The sequence below is a fragment of the Diplodia corticola genome (assembly GCF_001883845.1).
Source record: "Diplodia corticola strain CBS 112549 chromosome Unknown scaffold23, whole genome shotgun sequence".
Lineage (NCBI taxonomy): Eukaryota > Fungi > Ascomycota > Dothideomycetes > Botryosphaeriales > Botryosphaeriaceae > Diplodia > Diplodia corticola.
Window position 1 is genome coordinate 101925 of NW_017971502.1, and position 20314 is coordinate 122238.

Genomic DNA, 20314 nt, shown 5'->3' on the forward strand with positions numbered 1-20314 from the left:
TGACAGTAATCAAATGCGATACCACGTGCCGACGGAAGGCCGCAGTAGCCCGTGCACGGCGTTCAGCAGGTCTGTTGCCTACCATATGTGGCTTCCTTGCCTAGGGTACGCAACTTCCCTGTCGCTGAATATCTGAATCTCATCATCGCCGAGCCACCCTGCCGGGCATGCGGCGGCGTCGTCACTTCCAAAACGGTCTGCAAGAAGCACGCCACCTCTATCAATGATTCGCCTTTGAATAATCTCAGTAGCAAGCACCCGGGTGCCCTGGAAACCAAGGTTCCCCCGTCCAACATAGTCCATGCGGGAAAAGCAGCAACGCTCCATCCGCCACGCTCCATCCGCCACGCTCCATCAGCCACGGCCACACCCGTTGCCCCTACCACGGACGCATCAGTCGCGACCATTGACAGCATCCCCCGAGTCCCGATCCTGGTCGGCGTGACAATGGTAGAAAGGGCCGATGCGGGTGTTGCTGAAGAAGCTGCTGCGCGGATTGCCGGTGCGCTCCCTGAATCCTTCATGATTGCCATCAGCCCCGCCTACACTAGCCATGCCAACAGCATCGCCACCATGATCACCAACAGCGCCGGCAGCGACAGCAGCAGCGGAAGCGGCATTCTCGTTCTCAGTGGCGTTGCTGGAAATGAGCGCGGCGACCTCGGCAGGCGCCTGACTGAGCCAGCGCCTAGCAGCGGCGAGCAGCGCGAGCTCCTTCTCTAGCATAGTGACCTTGCCCCTTTCAGACTCCAGTGCCTCCTTGAGCCGGCGCACCTCTCCCATCAGAAGGTTATTGGGGCGGGTAGGAAGGGGCGGGAAGTCGGAAGTGGCAACGCCGCTATTGGGGCCATCGCTACTTGGACCGTCTCGCGGGTTGGTCGGGGTGACGCGGATGTTGCCCGTGGAGTCATTGCTGACGGTGACTTTTTCGTGGGGGACAGTGTTGCTAGTCGTTTCGGGAGAGTCCGTGTGATTGTTGCCTCTGGTGTTGTCGCAGCGGGTAAAGTTGAGGCGGGTGTTGCTGGGACCGTCGCTGCACCGGGGATTGCGACCTTAGCACTTGCATGATGGAAAGGAGGTAGGGAGCTGTACTCACTGGCTAGAGGCATGATCATCGGACATGTTGGGTAGACCTGCCAGAAGCGCGGTCGGAGGTGGAAAGCTAGTTACGGGTGCGTTACGGGAAGACGAAGGCATTGAAGTGTAGAATCTGGCGGATGCGCCACCTACAGCGGTGTCCGCTGGTTATAAAGCAGAGATTGCTGTCGGTGCTTCGTTGCTGCTTTCACCAAGACTTGCTGTCAGGTTGCTTCTGGTATCCGCTTGATCGAGAAGCGTCCAGTCATCCTGACCAACCATTCAGTTGACCAATCTAGGACAGCTGTTGCCCGCCTGCTCAATTTATCCATGATGTTAGTAAGAGAAAAGCACTATGGAAACTTGTTTGGACGAAGATCTTGCAATAAGAAATACTTGTGTCAAGGACAACCGAAAATGGTTCCCAAGTATCATTACCATAATCTATGTAGGCCAAGCCCATGGTATCCCCTTCTCTACGACGAAGCTAAAGTAACAACGTATCTCATGAAAAACGGGATGCTTAACCCTGGACTTCCAAACCTCCAGTGCCATGAACAGTCTCGCCTGTGGAAGCTTGTTAGTGTTGAATTGGCCATGGATGAATTCGCCGGAGAAATACCTGTGAAGTAAGATCCGTATGGACTGGCAAGGAAGACGTAAGCGGTGGCAATCTCGACTGGCATACCTGGCCGGTTAAGAGGGGCTTCGCCGACCCCAAGGCCCTTCATGACCTCCGGGGGGTTCCCCTTTGTGGCTGGTTGAAGCGGCGTCCAGCTATGTGCCATTAGCACGACGAGTTATGAATCACAATTTACGGCTAGACCTACATGATTCCCGGTGCGACGGCGTTGACCCTAATGCCGTGCTTTGCCTGCTGTTGGGCCAGAGAACGCGTAAAAGTGGTGATGGCGCCCTTGGTAGACGAGTAGTCGACAAGCTGAGGGTTGCCCATGTAGGCAGCCACGGAGCTGGAGTTGACGATGCAATCGCCGCGCTTCATGTGTTGAAGAGCAAACTTGGTCATGGCAAAAATGGAGAGGATGTTTGTCCGATAGGTTTTCTCCACTGATTGCAAGTCGATGTCGCGGAACTCGTTGGAGATCTCCTGCATTGCGCCTGTGGAAAGCAATTAAAGTCTGTTCGGGAAGTGCGTCGATCCAACCAACATACTGTTATTGACCAGCACATTCAGCTTGCCGAAAGCCTTGATGTGGCCATCGACCACCTTCTTGCACTCGTCCTCTTCGCGCACATTCGAGGCCATGAGGTTGGCTCGTCTGCCGGCCTTCTCGATCTGGGCCTTGGTCCATTGTGCGTCCTTCTCTTCTTCGGGCAGGTAGACAATGGAGACATCAGCACCCTCCCGTGCCATGAGGATTGCCACGGAGCGGCCAATGCCGGAGTCGCCACCGGTGATCAGAACAGCCTTGTCCTTCAGCAGGCCGCGGCCTTCGTACTCTTTCAGATAAGGCTTGCCGTCGTCGCCCCAAAACTCCAGCTGGGTGAAGTTGGCGGCGGGCTTGAGCTCGGCGTCGAGACCAGGGCCACCTTCCTGGTTCTGCTCCTGCAGCTCAACGCTGGGGTAGGCGGTAATCGGCTTCTCTTGCGGCATTTTGTGAGGTGTTGAGGGAATTGGAGTAGTTTCTGGGCGAGGAGAGCGGAGAGGCGATGGGATATTTATTCCAGGCGTCGCTTCTCCATTACCCGCCTATGACGTTTGCACTGCGCAACTGCCTTTGACTGCAGCTTAGGTAACGGCTGGTGACGCGACCGGGGCACGGACCGCAACTCTAACTACACCCAACTGCATCCACCCACCCTTCCGCTCTCCCCGCCGAGCCTCATGCTATCCAAAAATAGGCCCCGTCACGCACCCGAAACCCGCAAACAAGCGTCGCCGCCTGGATCCACCGCCCCCGCTACCGCCTGCTCAGGTTCTCGCCCCATCATCAGGGCTACCAATGTTGCCCTCGCCGTAGATTCTCGCCCTGGTCCCGTCAGCCATGGCCGCTCGACTTCCGCTTGGAATATGGCGGGCAGCTTCGAGAATCCTAGCCGCGGCCCGAAATTTGTGGTGGCTGCATTAACGGTTGGGAGTGGAACGTGGGTCGGGGTGGATGACCTCTAGAAAAAGACAAGGCAAAAGAAACTTCTCGAGTGGACGCGGATGCAAGAGAAGACTAAAGTATGGACAAAAATTGTTGTGTGGATAACCCCTTGGAAAAAACCCTCCCCTCGTCTCGTATTTTTTGAGGAAAAGATGCGTCTATGATAACAACTCCCTCAACACTCCATGCGTGTTGATATATGCAATCCCCTCCTTTCTCCACGTATCATCCTCCACAAAACTCCCATTAGCTATCAAGACCATGTTCACCGGCGCCGCCAGTTCATACTTTGGCCAGTGCGGCAGCGCCGCAACAGCCTCGCCCGTACCGTTCGTTCGCCCGTTCGGATCGCCCGTGGCTACGAAATTCGCATACGCCCGCCCGATGCCCAGACTCAGCTCTTTGTAGCTCGGATACGGCCCCAACGCGCCGCTGATGTTCTGAAACGAGAAGACGACGTTGCAAAAGTGATTCGCGCCCGTCGCGGCCGGCGCGTTCCACAGCGGCGTGTCGAAGCGGTAGCTCCACACGTCCTGCTCGGCAGCCGCATACGCCTCGGCCATGCCGCGGCGCTGCGCGACCATGACGAGGTCGCCGCCGATGGCGCCGGAGCGGCGCCATTGGGTGCCGTACTGGGCGAAGGGCTCGGACGGGGCCACGTGGAAGGGCGGCTTCGGCGTCGTCGCGTCGTCCGGGTAGAGGGCGAGCAGGCGGCGGACGGTGGGCGGGGAGAGGGCGTAGTTGCGCCAGGAGAGGAGGGAGTTGGCGAGGGCCGTGTCGTTGTCGAGATTGTACTTCAGCGAGAAGGACGTGCCTTCGTCCGTGTTGGCGCCGGTCAGGAGGGCGACTTTGACGAAGCTCCCCTCGGCGCGCAGGTCGGACGGGTATGCGGTGAGGAAGTCGCCGTCGACGAGCGGGTTCCACACTTGGCTGGGACGGGCGGCGTGCAGGGTCGCGGCGGGCAGGTCGCGCAGGCACGACAGCGGGTCCGACGCGCCCCAGCAGCCGACGGTGCGCGTGAGGTTCTCCATGGCGGCGTTGTAGTGCGGGAGCGTGTTTAGCGACGCGCCCGTGGGCCCGCCCGACTCGAGGATGGCGCGCGAGAACAGCCCGTCGTCGCGCCCGCCGTACGCGTGCATCTGCAGCGCGATGCTCTGCGCGCCCGCGCTCTCGCCCCACGCCGTCACCCGCGACGGGTCGCCGCCGAACGCGCCGATGTTCTCCTGCACCCAGCGCAGCGCGAGGCGCTGATCCAGCAGGCCCGCGTTCGCGCTGCCCTCGGCGAGGAGCTGCGCCGACTGCAAGAATCCCCAGATGCTGAGCCGGTAGTTGATGCTGACGCCGATCATGGGCTGGCCCGCGTCAGCCGCAGTCTTCACGATGCCCGATAGGTTGTATTGCGGGTCGGCGCCCGAGCCGGCGGAAAGGCCGCCGCCGTAGATCCAGACTAGGACGGGGAGCGGACTGCTCGTGTTGGTGTAGCCACTTGGGCGGACAACTGGGAACGAAGTTTCTGTTAGCTTTGTCCCTCCTTTTCTTTTTCTTTTTCCCTTTTCTCTCCAGGTTCGAACTATGGGCACAAATGGGAAAAGGTTTTTGTCGTACTGTTGAGGTTGAGGCAGTCCTCATCGTTGTTGTCCGTGATGCCCAGTGTGCTCTTCTGCTGGATGCAAGTGTGTCCGTACTCGTTCGCGTCTCTGACTTCGGAAAAGGAGGTGTTTAGCGATTGCGGCCACCTGAAACGCAAGCGGCCAACGGGCGGCTGGGCAAATGGGATGCCGAGGAACACATCTTGGTCCCAGCCGGCCAAGTGACGGCCCGCGTACGTGCCGTTGATCGTCTTGGCCGTGGGCGTGGACGACGAGTTGGACGCCAGAGCGGACGCCGCGCCGGCAAGCTGCGCTGCCGTCTTGAATAACCTCATGCCTGGAGCAAAGACGCGCTACAGAAGGACGAATAAGGAGAGGAGGAGGAGGAGGGAAAAGAGAATTAAGTACCTCTCCAGGACGACCGTCATGGCGGTTGAGCAGCATGGAGATGGGCTCGCTCATTTGCTTGCAGTGCGGCTAAATCAGCAAGCGAGTGCGAGGAGCATAAGGAGTGGATGGATTAATTTCCCCAGCGGATATGGGACGCAGTATTTTTCCCGGCCGCCACAGGCGCACAGATGGGGACAGATTGTGGGGGAGCGGGAGGCCGAATGCGGGGAAGGTAGCCGCATTACCTTTGCCACGAAAACCGCGGATCGTTCGGAGCCTCGTGCCTGCGCGCAGGGTCGTTCGCCTCCATCTCATACACCATGGGCACATGCGCCGCCGCCAGCTCGTACGCATTGTCCTTGCCAGGGTCCAGCTCGGTTCTGCCCCTGATGTGGTCATGTTTCGACGCCTGCATCTCCGAAATCTGCCCGCTGTCGACCTCGGCGGGGAAGAAGCCATGCCATTTGGCCGCTTCTCCTTGTTGTTGTTGTTGTTGCTGTTGTTGTAGTTGCAGCAGTTGTTGTTCTTGCAGCTGCAATGCCTCGTTGGCCTTCTGCTCCGCCCCTTTTCTCTTGCTCCGGCGCCGCCAGCAGAAGATGATGGCCACGATCAGGAACACGCCAACCACAGATGCGGCGACAGCGATGCCGGCGGTCGCGCCAGTGCTGAGCCCAGTCGAGCTGCCGAATGTGCCGTCGGTCTCGTCGTCATCGGGCGACCGGATGGTGACGACGTCGGCGGCGGGCAGCGGGTCGGAGAACTTGGCTTGGGCGACGGTGAAGTTGCGGCGCTCGTGGTCGACGACGAGGTAGGCTTCCTGGAGCAGGGTGCGGCCGAGGCGGTACTGCGAGTCGTTGGCGGCGCGGCGGATGGGGAAGTAGCGCGTCGCGTTGGAGTAGACAGGGGCCGAGATTTCGAGGTCGAAGGCCGAGTACGGCAGCACGATGTTGGTGCTGTTCGACTCGCTGGTGTAGATCTGGTCGCCCAGTTTGATGGTGAACTCTGGGTTGAGGTCGGTGAGGCGGGAATGGATGGTATCGTTGACGAGGTACAGGTCCGTGGTGTTGTCGTAGGTCAGGCCGAAGTTGTTGGCGAAGGTGTCGCACACGTCCTCAGGCAGCCACAGCTCCGGCACGGTCGAGTCGATGAGGGAGAGGTGGCCGGTGTGGGTCATGGCCGCGACGCCGATCAGGCTGTTGGACGCCGTGATAGACTGCACGCCGACCATTAGATTGCTGGTGTCGCCGTCGGCGAAGCTGAAGTTGAAGGTCGGGGGCGAATTGAACCGGGCTTGGTCGTAGCCGCCCAAGAGAAGACTTCCAGGGACTTTGTCATTGCCTGGATCGGAGCATCAGTACAGGTGTCGCTACGGAGAGCAAGGGGCGTACGGTAGTAGGCGCCAGCGGTATAGGCGTACGACAGGCTTGGGATGGAGTTGTTTGTTTTCAGGTTGTCCAGGAGGCTGGTAACGGGGTCGCTCGTGCTATCGAGGCTGGAGGAGACGGGGCTCAGGCCCAGCACTCCCATGTAAAACTCCTTGTCGGCGACGCCAGCAACAAGCTGGTGGTCCATCTGCAGAGCGGCATCGTCGCTGCTGCTGCCTAGGCGGACCGAGTCGTAGCCATACAGCCCATCCCCACTCAGGCCGAGGTCGTCTTCGAGGCCCAGGGTGTAGGTGCCCACGGACTCCCAGGTCGACGACTTGTTGGTCTGGAAGCCTACGCTGTTCTCAGCACCGCGCGAAGAGGCACAGTCGGAAGGGTCGTCGGCGGTGCAGCCGTCAGGAGCAGGCACCCAAGTCTCGTGACCGCGCGTTGATACGAGAACGCGGAATTCCTGGGCTGGCGTCCCAACGCTCAGGCGAAAAGTGGACCAGGAGCCGTCGTTTCCGTCCCACTGGCCGGTGTTCGGGACCGTGTATGGCGCCGACACTGCGTCTGCACGCCGGCGCAGAAAACTCATCGCGACGCGCGAGTCCACAGGAATCAGGCGAGTAAGCCGCGGCGCCGGGAAGAGCTGCGACGGAGCAGGCAGGTGGCGGTTACGTCGGCGAAGAAACAGACATGGGCGGAAGTGCAGATGTTTAATGAGTTGTCATGGGGCGAAGCGCCTGGTCAAGGGCCGGCGGCTAGGGATGAGAGCTGACGCTCGTGCCCCATCAACGCTTAGTCACGCTCCTCATGCCGTCGTCTTGGCCCCCATCTTCTCGGCGGCCGCAAATTAGTCTTTTTCTTTTCCTTTTCTCTTTTCTTCTTCTTCATGCAGCGAATCGTGCTGTGCCCGGAAGGCCAGTAGTGGCAGTAATGATGACCAGTGAGATATACTGATTCTTGGGTCGAGGGTGGATGCGATGGCAGTTGAGCACTGCGCCATATCTCCTTCTCCCTGCATGAAAGCGCATCGTCGAACTGAGCCGGGTGGTCAATATCAGTAGGGCCATGGCCGAGAACGAACGCAAAGTGATCCGAATGCACCTTGCCATTGATCTCAGCTAGTTCTTCCTCGAGTGCCCACGCATGTGAGTGTGCTCAACGAAAAGTTGCCGAGTGGCGAAGAGGCCAAACCACTGCATTCGCATCAGCCAGAGGCAGTGCAATACCGGCGACACTGTGGTCGGCGTCGATTGAGCGGAGCTCAGCGCGCCGCTCGACCCGTTGCCAAAAACTGGTTTAATCAATAAAAGTGCCCCCGTAGGGGCGTTCTAGAGATTAAACTAAAAAGAACAGGTACTGCACTTGATCTAAGCCAAAAGGCAAAGAGAGCTGGAGAAGAAAAGAAGGTGTTTGGTCGACGGGGCCAAGGGTTTAAGTAGGTAGGACGACAGAGAGAGGACGGGGACATGGCGCATGACCATACTCGCGGCCGTCCGTGCGGGATCCCGGGGCAACGCGGCTCAACCAAGTGTACCAGGCTATCGGTACACCTGTGAACCCTTGTTTGGTCATGGCCGTGACATCAGAAGCGACAAACACCACGCGCGTGACCTCGAACATGTAGGGTGCGTGGTAGCTGTTTCTGACTGTCACAACTTCCTGCGAATGAGAATCAAGAGGAAACAAATTCACCCGCTGAAAGCCCCCAAATAATTGCCGGGCATGCTAACCCGTTGCCAACAAATATATGGCAATTGGCCGTAACAAATTGCTTGCTGTGCCAAAACACCTTTCATTATACCTAGCGGTTGTGAGAAAAACAAACGTGCACCAACGTGGCTGCGGAAGAAAAGTGACGTGAAATCAAGGCGTCTTGACCCTTTGGTCATCGTTTCAACGCTACGTTCAAGGAGTCATTGAATGCAGTCAAATACAATAAGTCAGGCGCCTCCGAACATCACTAAGCACATCAAAAGATACTCACCGCGAATTCAGCTAGGACGTATCTGTGTGGATCAAGTATGGTACGCTACGGAATAGAGTCCTTGCCAATAGCTTGGCGTGAGTGGAAGTCTTGAGCTGGCTTTTTGACGTCGTGGCGTATCCAAGGAACTCATGCCTGCCCAAGCGATCCAGACTTGGAACATGAACAATGCCTACATGAATATATGGAGGATGGGTCGGCAAACCATTATCTCCATCTACTGTAACATGCCGTCAGCTGTTCAGTAAGCAATGCTTGAAGCGAACCAACCATCCTCAACCAACTGCCCAACCTTGACACCGGTAGGAATTAGACCAGGAGTAACAGAACCGCCCGACAGATCATCTTGAGGATACATGGCACGCCTACCTCCCTCCTGTGGGCAGTTGAAAAACATGGCTTAGCCCTTTGGGGAATCGTGGAGGTCCTCTGACTGTAGAGCAACCGCCCAGGGATACAAATGAGCAGCGTTCGCTGTCGGATGGTGGCGGCACGGTACTTCCCGGTCGAACTAATTCAAGAATTCAGCTCAAGACATTGGTTCGGCGATCCGCGAAGACAGCAATTCTCTTGTATGGGTTCTATAGCTACGAGGGGCCTGTTGGCTGATGTCCAGGATGACCAATGAGGCTGGTTTGAGGCTGAGATTAGGGCCTGGACTACCTAGTACAATAGCATGGCGGGGATGATGCAGGTTGCGTAAGAGGTGCGGTTCGAATGCTTTTTCTCTATGGCCTAGACGCTGGTGGGTCCAATCCTGGGGGAAGCGCTTGCATCAACCGCACTACTCCAAACACCGCCGACTTTGACCGAAGGACCGGTTGTGGCGCAAACTCACTAGTCGGTCCGGTGAAAGAAGTAGAGGATGCGCAAGGTTCTCCGCTTGACCAGGTCGTGCAGGCTTAGTCATGGCACTACGTTGTCTTTTTGACCAGGGGTTTTGGGAATTGTTGATTGGTATCGTGGCTGGGTAAAGTGATGGCTGGTCATTGATAGAGCAATTACTTTTTGACAAAGCTGTTATGGGTATAACAGGCGGTAATATGAAATGATGTCAGAGAATCCCGTGATTAATAGGATCATGGAGGCCGTCGCGGAGCCATGGCGAAGGCGAAACGACTTTGAATAAACACCAGCAAAGAAGGAGCAGAATCGGAAGTAGCAACAAGGACTCAAGAAAAGAGGGGAAGACATACTACTCAAGTAAATATGGAGTTTGACTATTCCAAGCATGTGTCGCCAGACACCATCATTGCCAGAGGAAGTAGTAACTTGCGACTATGCTTTGGCAATCCCAAATCATCGTGAGAGGATGCTTCAGGCTTAGCTTGGGCAATGGCATTAGACCTGTAGCGTTGCGATGGAATAGCCGCATGTTTCGTTAAGATGGGCGGCCATCGTCAGTTACGACTGAGAATTTAAGTTGCTTGTTTGGGCAACGTGCGCATCAATGTCATATTTGTGGGCCAGTGATCTCCGTGGTCATGGCTTTCGGACACACGATGCGCGTCATAAGCGCGAAATAGCGGTCGCACAGAGGTATTCGGGTGCTGAGGCTGAGCGGTGGGGCTGGACACGAGTCGGACAGAGGATAGCGGGCGCACAGGTACGCTGGAGACGCTGTGTGTGTTGGAAGCTGGAGTGACGTCTGCCAATGGATTGAGCAAAGTGCGGAGGAGGCGTGGAGCTTGGATCACTTCGCTTGTCGTGGATCAGGCGGGTGTGTCCGGCGCGGTGACGGAACCACGACCGGTTGCGCAACGAGGCGACAGCGCGGGCGCGAGGCGCGAGACATATGCGCTGTGCTGTGAGTAACGTGTCGTGTCTCGCCTCGACGCGCGACGAGGACAGTGGTGGAATTTATCGGGCGCTGTCTGGGGCGCCTAGGCAGGGCGGGAAGGTGAGAGAGGTGGCTGGGAAGCCGCTAGCGCCGCCGCCGCCAGCCAATCAGCGCCGTCGTTGCTGGGCCAGCAGAGCAGGTTGCCAGCCCTGGAAGCTGCAACGCAGGGAACCAGCACCGCGCTGCAGCTGCTTTCTCTCGCGCTCTCCCAAGTGTACCGTCTGACGACACGCCCGCGACCTCTTCTCGAAACCTTTCCCCGGACAAGCGCAGCCCTCCTCACACCTCGCGACAGCGCCCCACCAAGTGCCGTCGGGCACGCTCCGCACCTCCGCCCTCCACACCTCTGTCGTCAGCACTGCCCTCCCCACCGCCCTCACCACCGCGCCTCCCTCCGCGGTCTCCACTCGCGGCTGAGCCTCCTCTGCCTGTCGCCTTCGCTCACGTTTTGCACGACCGTTACGGCCTCTCTTTGCGCACTCGTTTTGTACATTGTTCCTTGCCGCCTGCTTCCAGTCGCCGCGAATTGCCGACGGCACAGCACATACAAACATCAAACTACCAGCTCCCCATGCTATAGACTTCTTCCGTCCTCGCGCATATACCATCCACCCATCCGCCCATCCGCCTACCTTTCGATTCGATCCGCGCCACCCGTACACCCGCTTCTTACCGGACACCACCACAAACGTCCCAGCATGTCTACGGACGGGCTTGCCGCCCCGGGCAGCAGCCAGTATTCGTCCGGCACCATGTATGTCGGCGACGGCACTTGGGATTCAGAGAGGAACACTTTTCTGTTACCCAACCTCATGGGCTTGAACTTTGACACCATGCGCTACAACGGTAAGCTAATGTCTGATCCGAGCCAGCTTTCACACAAGACTGACTAGCTTGCAGGCATGGGAAACCGATTCAAGGAGCTGGCAGGCTACAAACCACTCATAATCGGCCATGGAGTTGTCGCCGTCATCGTCTTTCTTGCCATCGTCCCCGCCGCCATTTTCATGGCCCGGTTCTACCACCGCAATCCTCGTCTAGCTCTGCGCATGCATATATGGCTGCAAATCTTGACCGTTCTGTTGACGACAGTGGTCTTCATACTTGGGTGGTTCGCTGTCGGCCCGGAAAGGAGTCTTACCAACCCGCATCATGGTATCGGCTTGGCCATCTTCGTCCTCGTTCTCGTCCAGGCCATTGGTGGCGGTCTCATTCACCACAGAGAGAAGGGCAGGGAGCGTTTCAAGATTCCCTTGAAGCTGATGGTGAGTTTCAATCCTTCTTCTCTATGCCCTTTCGGCCGGCTAAAATTTGTCAGATGCACCAATGGCTGGGACGCGCAATTGCCATCCTTGGCTTCGTTCAAATCCCACTTGGTCTCACTCTTTGGGGCTCTCCCAAGGTGCTTTTCGTGCTTTACGCCGTTTGGGGATTCGGCCTTCTTCTCGCCTACTTTTACCTGTCGTGGAAGAACTTGCCGGTCGGCGCATTCGATGAAACGGGAACGTACATCTCTGATTACACAGCTGTGACCGACGATAGACAGAGTCGCCGAAGCCATCGACGCGGCCTTGGCGCTTTGGCTGCTGCTGGTGCCGCAGGAGCCGGACTGGCAGAAATGCGCAGGAGATCGCAGAGTAGAAGACGCTCTGAAGTGACCGAACAGCATACCGTCCTCAGCTCGCGGCCTACAACATCACACCGCCGGCCCGGCTCCCGCCACGACCATGATGAATCTTATCTAGATGAGAAATATTCCGAAGATGGCGGTCGCCGTGGCCATACGTGGCGCGATCGACTGCTGGGTGCTACTGCAGGCCTTGGTGCGCTCGCGGCTGTCAAGGGTCTTTTCAATCGCAGAAAACGGGAGGAAGAGAGCGTCGTCAGCAGCTACGTACCCCCGCCTGGAGGAGCGACTTCTGTCACGCAGACGGATTTGAGTAGACTCGAGGAAGGCCGAGCTCCCGCTTCTCCTGGAAACGCTGCAGACCGCTACAGACGCACCCAGGAGAGCGAGGTAGCAGAGGACGCTGCCTTTTCGGGGAGCCCAGTGCGCAGAACTGGCCCCCACACAAGAAGAAGCGGCGATTCCATCGATTCTTGGGATGACCGGGAGAGCTTCGATAGCATTCGCGATGAACCGCACGGTGATGGCCACGGTGCTCGAAACGGCCTCATGGCACTGGGCCTTCTTGGCTTCATTAAGCACAAGCTAGGCCAACGGAAAAAGGATAAGGAGCAGACACGGGTGGAGGACATGCGGCAGCAGGATCTCGAAAACGAGCGAATTGCGCGGATGGACAGCAATCGGCGGAGGTTCACAGGGGATGGGACGCCTCTGACAGCACCTGGCAGGCGGTACTCGGATGGCACTGAAAGTACCTTTGACTTCAGGGGAAACAACCCTGAGCTTTCCCGCCACTCGCTCCCTCGCCCTGGCCCGGTCACACCCACACGACCCACAATGGGAAGCAGAATCGAGACGGTCGGTGAGGGCACACACCACCTGACGGGGGTACCTCCACCACCACACGATCCGTTGCCCGTGCCCGCTGGCGGAATGTACGCAGACTCGGATTCCGAGCTCTATGCGGCGCCAAGCAGGCATTCTCACCGCCGTCACTCTAAGCGGGATGCGGCATTGGCTGGTACTGGCGCTGCAGTAGCCGGAGCTGCAGCATCGCGGCGAGGCCATAGCCGACGACGACCACACAGCAGTGACACTAACCTTACGTCGCCGCCCGTATCAGTCAAGGTCAAGATGCACAAAGATGGTCGCCACGTCACCTTGCGCCGCCTGGGCGAAGCGGAAGCAGCAGCCGAACGAGAGGCGCGGCGGCGCGAGCGCAAGCGCGCGGGCAGTCTGAGCTCCGTGAGCGGTGACGAACGCTGGCGACGCACGGAAATGATGGAGGCACAACAGGCAGCAGACATGGAGAAGGACAGAAGTCGATTCTCAGCTACAACCCAAGCCGAGTCGACTGTGCCTCCTCTCCCAACGATGGACCACCCACTTTCGCCGGGCCCTCCACCCGTACCGAAACACCAGTCGTCCCCTCAATCGGCAACGGGGCTGCCGCCGCCGGCAGGCACCATGAGCGGGCTTGGCAGCTTGGGCAGCGGAGGTGACCCTTTCAGCCCAGCTGGCACGGAGCAGAGCAGAGCCGACAGCAATCGGCGGCGGCGCAGGGCGGAGCGGGCGCAGGCGAGGCTAGCAAGAGGTGGCGGAACAGGGAGCAGGGTGGAGTTCACGTAGGCGGCGAAGGCGTCATCCCTAAGAAAGCTTGGCGTGGAGATTGCTTCTGGGGTGGAGTTCGCCTGACGAACGCCTTGCCCTGCAGAGATCTCGAAGGCCGATAGTGGCCAAGAGGCTCTCGCAACGAACATGGTCTGGGCCAGCATCACTGGTACATACATACAACCAGACGTACGAGCGGGGGGGCGTAGCAGTCGGACCCGGATCAGAAAAGCCCAGGGCGTAATTGGCGGTATCATGCGGCGAGGGTGGTCTGACTTTTTGGTTTCTTTCTTTCTTCATTCTGCGTATTTCTGGAAGGCATTGGGCGAGCATGGCGATGGCGCATGGTCTGCACGTGGAGGTGCTTGAGCTTGTCGTGTTTGATTCGATGCATGGTTCTAATTCCCCAACCAGGCACTCGGGAGCGCGGTGGTCTTGGTTGTAGCTCACGGTTTCTTGCGGAGGCGGGTCAATTTCCTTGTTGGGCGCATGGGGCTGGGGGTTGTGGCTGGTGGTATCCTGTACAAGTAATGGCGCCGAATCCAAAGGTGATTCGCTTTAACGAGGTGGACGTCGTCATCGTCATGGCGGCTGTTGTGTAACGAGCGGTGCCCGGTTTGCAACGGCCGTTGGCCGTTGGCGAGCGGCACAGCAGCCAGCAACGCGGGCGTGAGGCTCTGTGGTCGCACACTGCAGCGTCGCTTAAAGGCAGGGGCTTCGTCTGATCTGGACGTGGTGTTGTCTCGCGTCCTCACCACTGCCCGTCATCGGCCGCTCAACGCGCAACGCGCAACGCACGACCTTCGATACCCGTCCGTCCTGGCTCCGGCGCTCTCTCGCGCCGTCGCACTCGGGCAGGGCTGGGCACGCGGCAGCCCGAGCTCTCCTTCGCCTTGGTGTCTCAGGCTGGCCCATTTTCCATCGCGTAAGCGCACGTCCGCGGCAGGCGCTCAACTGACAGCCAGCACACTTCGTTGACCGACTCGTGGAACGCATCCTGCGGCGTGGGCAGATGTCATCAGCGGCGCGAGGCCCAAGGGCGACTATGGCAAGAATGGCAGACGGCAGACAAGGGGACAAGGGGGCTTCACGATGCGGACGACGCTGGCCGGATTCTGCTTCAGCAAGCGACCTGGCCGCTCGGTTTGCTGCGCCGGCTTCCCGCTCTCGAGTCATGGGGCAACATCATCGTCAGCTCCCCGGCGGCGGGCCATCAATGCCGCGAACGGCGAGCACCCGCTTGCCCGCTTGCCCGGTGCAGGGCGCAAGGCAGGCCAGAAGCGCACCGCAGAAGGGCCTTTTGGGGCGTCTTGCGCGTATATAGAGGGCGCTGCGCTGCTCTCTCGCGCCCTCGGCCACTCCTGGGCAAAGGTAGCCTTCTCGTACGCATCATGGCAGCATGACCCCTCCGGACCCAGGAAACGCAACCCCCCAAGGCGAAAGCGGGCGGCCTGTCCCGGGCCTCGATACGCGCGATTCATTCGGCAGCATATGCCGCAGCCAGGTCAAGCTCGACTGCCCGCAGCGCGCGCGCGCGCTCTTCCCACTCCTGCGCGCGCGCGACACGACATGCGCCCGGCCCGCGCACGCTGGGCTGGCGGGCGAGGCGGCAGTCGGGCAGCGCTTTAGAGCGAGGGTGAGGGTGAGGGCAGGGCCGGGCAGGGCCAGGCGTGTGGCGGTGGCCGGCCGGCGCGGGCGCAGCGTGGGCTCTGCGGCGGCAGGCAAGGCGAGAGAGGGCGCTGGCGGCGCTGGCGGACAGCTGGCCGGCAACGCGTTGACGCCATAGTGGGCATGGACTTGGACACCGCATGTCGCAGTGTGTCGCGCTCGCACTGACACGCGCTGCTGCCGTCGACAAAGTGGGGTCAGCGATCAAATTTTGATATCGCCCTCGGACGCAATTGGGATTGGCGTTGGGAGCCGCCGCCAGGCCCCCACCACGGGCCAGACGCGCGCGCAGAGCTGTCCGGCGGCGTGAAGCGCACGAGGAGGCTTGGGTGCGGCGTGCCTGGGAGTGGGCTGGCGGCGCCGCCTTGACGCTGCAAGCATCGCCCCTGCTCGCGCTTTCCGCGGCCAAGGGCGCGCGTGCTGTAGCTCGTTCCTGACTTCTGGGCATGTTCGGTTCCAAAGTGCGCTAGTTTTAAGGCTGGGCCGGCCACGCTAGAGGATGTGCAAGGACAAGCACAATGAGGTAAGTCGGATGCTGTGCGGTGCGCGTGCAGAACGTCGTCGACCAACTTTATTATTTCACGCCGCCCGCGCCCAGGCTCATGAGCGCCGCCCGCCAGCCCTCGCAGTCAATGGCAAAGGCTCTCGCCAACCAGTCCACCATGTCCTCCACCCCCTCGAGCACGCCGGTCAAGCGCGCCTGTGACAGGTGAGTGCCCCGCCGCCGCCGCCGCCGCCTGCGCCTGCCAGCCCATGCCACCACTGCTCCCGTCTGACCACACCACAGCTGCCACCGCCGCAAGGTCAAGTGCATTGGAGAAGGCCACAAGCCGTGCAAGAACTGCGTGTCGGCCGGCCTCAACTGCACCTACAATGCCATCCCCCAGAAGAAGGGCCCCAAGGGCAGCCGCGCCAAGGTGCTCTCCGAGCTGCGCGAGACGCAGCGCCAGTCGCAGCTGGCCGCCAGCGGCTTCCCGGACCTGTACAACGCCCACAACATCGCCCTGCAGCGCCAGCCCGGCCTGATGTCCCTCGACCTGATCCACACCTGCGTCGACTTCTTCTTCCAGAACCTGTACCCCTCGCAGCCCATCCTGCACCACCAGCGCATTCAGGAGGCCATCCTCAGCATGGACCAGAACGTCGAGGCCTACTGCATGATCGCCGCCCTCTGCGCCTACATGCTCATCCAGCCGAACATGTCCCTGCCGCCGAACATCGTGCCGCGGGGTCCAGAAGGCCCGATCCCCAACCTCAGCTTCGGTCACGTCTTGCTCGAGGAAGCCGTGCGCGTGAGAAAGAGCTACAACCACATGGAGAACCCCACCCGCTACTCAGTCATCACCTCCTTCTTCTTCTTCAGCAGCTACCAGTGCCTGGACAAGCACAACACGGCATGGTACTATCTGCGCGAGGCCACGACCCATGCCCAGCTGCTGGGCATGCACGACGAGGAGACGTACAAGACGGGTGACTTCATCGAGTCGTCGCGCCGGCGGCGGCTGTACTGGCTGCTTTTCATCCAAGAGAGGTCCGTTCCTGTGCCGTGGTGTTGTTTTGTGTTGTGTTGTGGAGAATTCGCCCGAGCTGACCAAACCACCCTGCAGAGCATACGCCCTCCACAAGCACCGCCCCATCACGCTCGACGCCACCATTGAAATCCCGACGCAGGACGAGGATCCCACAGAGCGCATGCAGATCTCGGGCTTCATCCATCTCATCAATCTTTACAAGCCGTTCGACCACACTTTCATGGGCCTCTGGAACAAGGTCCGCACCGGTTGCCTGCCGTCGTGGCTCGCCCAGATGCAGAACCAGCTCTCGGACGCGCTGCCCGGCTATCTCGAGGGCACCGAAGTGCAGGCCGTGGACCTGCGCACCTCGCAGCAATGGCTGCGCACAATGGTCTGGCAGCTCGCCATAAGCCACGGCTTCATCTCTTCCATGTCGGCGGACAGCACGATGAGCTTCAAGTACCCCATCGAAATCGCGCGGGATCTCATCACCATGTCGAGCCAGTTTTCGCAGCAGGCGATGGAGGTGCACGGAGTTGGCCTGGTGAGTGTCTGAAACAGGCGTGCCGCGACGAGCAAAACCCAAAAAAGTGCAGGCTGCTAACATGGACATTTTTGCCCTGCAGATCGAGAAGCTCTTCGACGTGGCATGCACGCTGACCGACGTCATGGCTTGCGTGCCGATGGAGCAACACTCGTTTGAGCTTGGCCCGCGCGATTACCTCGGCCGCTTCCTGAACCTCATTTCGACCCTCCGCGGCGGCCAGTCGCGCTATCTCGCCCTGCTTCTTCAGAAGATCAACGAAGTGCTACCCAACATGGCGGTGCCCATGCCACGTGGTCTGAGCGCGACATCGACGCCTGCCAACGCACGTCTCGAGGAGCTGTACGAAAGTCCGGCTTCAGCGTCAGCACAGGGGTCACACGTGGGATCACACGAGCCGACGCCGTTCGAATCCCCGCCACCGATGAGCATGCCGGTGCCAGTCAGACAGGCCAGCCACGGAAACATGCCCTACCCTGACATGCAGGTCTCACCGCCGTTAGTGCCGCAGAGCCAAGGCTTCCCGACATTTTCGACGGCCATGGGGTTTGCGCAGAGCACGACGACAGCACCGCCGCAGGGTGCATACCAGGCGCACCCGCAGCACGGCGGCTTCCCCGGCTGACGAACCACAATCGACGCGCGAGTCAAGATTACACGAGGTGTGCGAGGACGGAATTCAAGCCTTGCACTATCCTGTCTTGGTTTCCTTTTCCATTGTGATGAGCGGCCAGGGTTAGGCGGCCTTGCCGCGAATCATACGGGGAAGCCTCCGCCGCCGCAACAACGAGATTGCCCGAACTCGAGCGTTGGGCAAGGAGCCCCAGCAAGTGGCCAGCGTCCCGATCTGGACCTCCGTGAGCACAGCATCGCGACCGCGGTTCGAGGGGAATTTGCCACGCCGCTGTATGCATCGTCTTCCCCTTCGTTGTGTCTCTATTAGTTGCTTTTTGCACTTGTTGCTTTCCGCAAGCGTGGCGTTGGCTTGGAGTGCGGTTTCATGGAAAAAGGGTTACGGATAGCGAATCAGGGTTCTTCTTCCCGCGGCGACGGTACGCCGTTTCGCTTAGGTTTTCATCTCGTTGACGTTAGCGCCGCATCATGGGATTTTAGGGTACCGTATTTTTCAGGCATGTCAAGACGGGTCGGATGGTGGGAAAGTGTGTCGGGCATCGGGGAGAAAAAAAAAAGGGCTATATGGATCGGAGAAGGATGTTCTTGGGATGTTGGGATGTGCACGTTAATGGAGCGCATGTCAAGGAATCTTCATCTACCGGACAGCACACAAAAACAAAAAATGGAAGCCAGACTTATCGCGACAACCGCTCTGTTCTTCGTCCTTCGCGCCGCCGCACGTTTTTTGGAGGACCAAGTTGTCGACCCGCCATTTGTCTTACGAGTACACACGACGCATGCATCTTCCGATCATGCATCCCTCATCCGCACGTGGGCGCGAAAGTTTCCGAGCCAGGGGGTTTGCTACGAGTGTTCAGGGTTAGCCCCAGTCGATCGCAGTACGTTTGACGGTGCATTGAGCGGTAACGGGCTGACAGCCATGACAATTGCGGCTACCGCTGAAAGAGGGGCACCACTATCTTTTGGCTTTTGCGCGTTTCATCATCATCATCGTCGTCATAAGCATCATGGCCCCCTAGCCGCTCATGCACGCAGCCGCACCAACTCTCGTTACGCTTACTATGCTTCCAAGACCTTAGGGTTGTGCTTACCCACGCGCGGCTGACGATTGCCGGCAGCTTAATCCACCATTATTGATGCCCGGGCAGAACACTGGGCGACGGGTACATGGTGACATGTTCCTGCATTCTGGACGATTGGCTCGACAAAGAAAATAGGAACAGAAGGGCATTAGCCACACGGGCTCATGGCGAGGCTGAATAAGACACAGGGCAATCCTCAGAGGAAGCAGGACTAATTGAAACGGCCAACGAATCCGCGCGAATCCGCACGAACCCACAGCGCCTCTGGCTTTTTTGCGTCTCCGTTTCCTGTCATCGAAACGGGAAGGAATCCTTATCGGCCGTTCTTTTTGCCTGGTTCACTAGCACTACCAACACTACTTCCTAGGCTTACGGAAAACGCCCCCCCTTCCTCCTCCCCCCCTCCCCATCCGACCTCCCGGCTCCACAATGGTGGCTCTGTAGGACGGCTGGCCGCCGTTCCCCTCAAATATTCCGTCATAAAGCACCGCCACCTAGCTCACATGGCGGTCACATCACAGGAGGAAGCCAAAGGGGGCACGAGGGGGTCGGACTAAGGGAACAGAATCACTCCATTCTCCTCCCCCCTCACGGTGGACGCGTGGTGGAACGTCAGAAAGATGAGCCCCACTTGTAAAGTTTGGTTGGTGGAAGCATGCGGGAGTTGCGGGCAACGACAAGCACCGCCAATACTGAATGGTGGCGGCGGCGGCGGCGGCAGCGGGAAGGAGCCCATTAGATGGTCAGGAAAGAGGGGGTGCAAGGGGGCAGTTGGTTGCAAAAGGACCAAAGGAAGATGAGGTACAGTCAGTTTACGATTCCACCGAACGCACGGACCCGGTCTCGCCCAATTCGCCTACCCACTACGTACCTGGCCAGAAAAGAGAGCGGGTGGTGTGCTGTTCACGAGATCGAGATCAAGGCATGGAAGCGAGGGGAAGAGAGAGAGAGAAAAAACAAGGCAAAAAGGAAAAAAATTTGAAAGGGAAACGACTGGATTGGAGACGTGACCGAAATTCCGAACGCAAAGATTCATTTCACGATAAATTGCGCAGCACACCCTGCAGGTCCCCGCTCTACCTAGTTTGTGCCCCCTGACGTAGGGGTTACACGGAGGGGCGGCGGTGCAGTATGTGGCGCGTTCTGGGCATTCTGGAATGTGCGTGGCCACTGCTATCGAAGAACTGGGGCGAGGCTGAACGAGACTGCATAGAAGAACGAGAGACCTGGGCCGGCTATTTGCCAACGGCGAGGCCAGAGGGTTGGGA

At 59.1% G+C, this 20314-nt stretch overlaps 6 protein-coding genes across 6 annotated transcripts; 2 read left to right on the forward strand and 4 right to left on the reverse strand.

The window, feature by feature from the left end:
- Window positions 1-393: 393 nt before the first annotated feature.
- Window positions 394-1197, reverse strand: BKCO1_2300036 (uncharacterized protein; the record flags this gene model as incomplete). Its single annotated transcript, XM_020272984.1, has 2 exons — window positions 394-1033; window positions 1097-1197. 2 exons carry the CDS (start codon window positions 1195-1197, stop codon window positions 394-396), a joined length of 741 nt encoding a protein of 246 aa, XP_020130621.1.
- A 403-nt stretch (window positions 1198-1600) lies between these two features.
- BKCO1_2300037 (oxidoreductase) lies at window positions 1601-2692 on the reverse strand (the record flags this gene model as incomplete). The annotated part of the gene is made up of 4 exons (XM_020272985.1): window positions 1601-1644; window positions 1700-1854; window positions 1908-2196; window positions 2251-2692. 4 exons carry the CDS (start codon window positions 2690-2692, stop codon window positions 1601-1603), a joined length of 930 nt encoding a protein of 309 aa, XP_020130620.1.
- Window positions 2693-3346: 654 nt separating this feature from the next.
- Window positions 3347-5112, reverse strand: BKCO1_2300038 (carboxylesterase family protein; the record flags this gene model as incomplete). Its single annotated transcript, XM_020272986.1, has 2 exons — window positions 3347-4686; window positions 4794-5112. 2 exons carry the CDS (start codon window positions 5110-5112, stop codon window positions 3347-3349), a joined length of 1659 nt encoding a protein of 552 aa, XP_020130627.1.
- Window positions 5113-5408: 296 nt separating this feature from the next.
- On the reverse strand, window positions 5409-7129 carry BKCO1_2300039 (acid protease; the record flags this gene model as incomplete). The annotated part of the gene is made up of 2 exons (XM_020272987.1): window positions 5409-6505; window positions 6556-7129. The coding sequence occupies 2 exons, from the start codon at window positions 7127-7129 to the stop codon at window positions 5409-5411; spliced, it is 1671 nt and encodes a 556-aa protein (XP_020130626.1).
- Window positions 7130-11062: 3933 nt separating this feature from the next.
- Window positions 11063-13620, forward strand: BKCO1_2300040 (cytochrome b561 ferric reductase transmembrane; the record flags this gene model as incomplete). Its single annotated transcript, XM_020272989.1, has 3 exons — window positions 11063-11210; window positions 11265-11629; window positions 11683-13620. 3 exons carry the CDS (start codon window positions 11063-11065, stop codon window positions 13618-13620), a joined length of 2451 nt encoding a protein of 816 aa, XP_020130692.1.
- A 2282-nt stretch (window positions 13621-15902) lies between these two features.
- Window positions 15903-17953, forward strand: BKCO1_2300041 (c6 zinc finger domain containing protein; the record flags this gene model as incomplete). Its single annotated transcript, XM_020272990.1, has 4 exons — window positions 15903-15979; window positions 16058-16801; window positions 16878-17328; window positions 17411-17953. The coding sequence occupies 4 exons, from the start codon at window positions 15903-15905 to the stop codon at window positions 17951-17953; spliced, it is 1815 nt and encodes a 604-aa protein (XP_020130693.1).
- Window positions 17954-20314: the final 2361 nt, after the last annotated feature.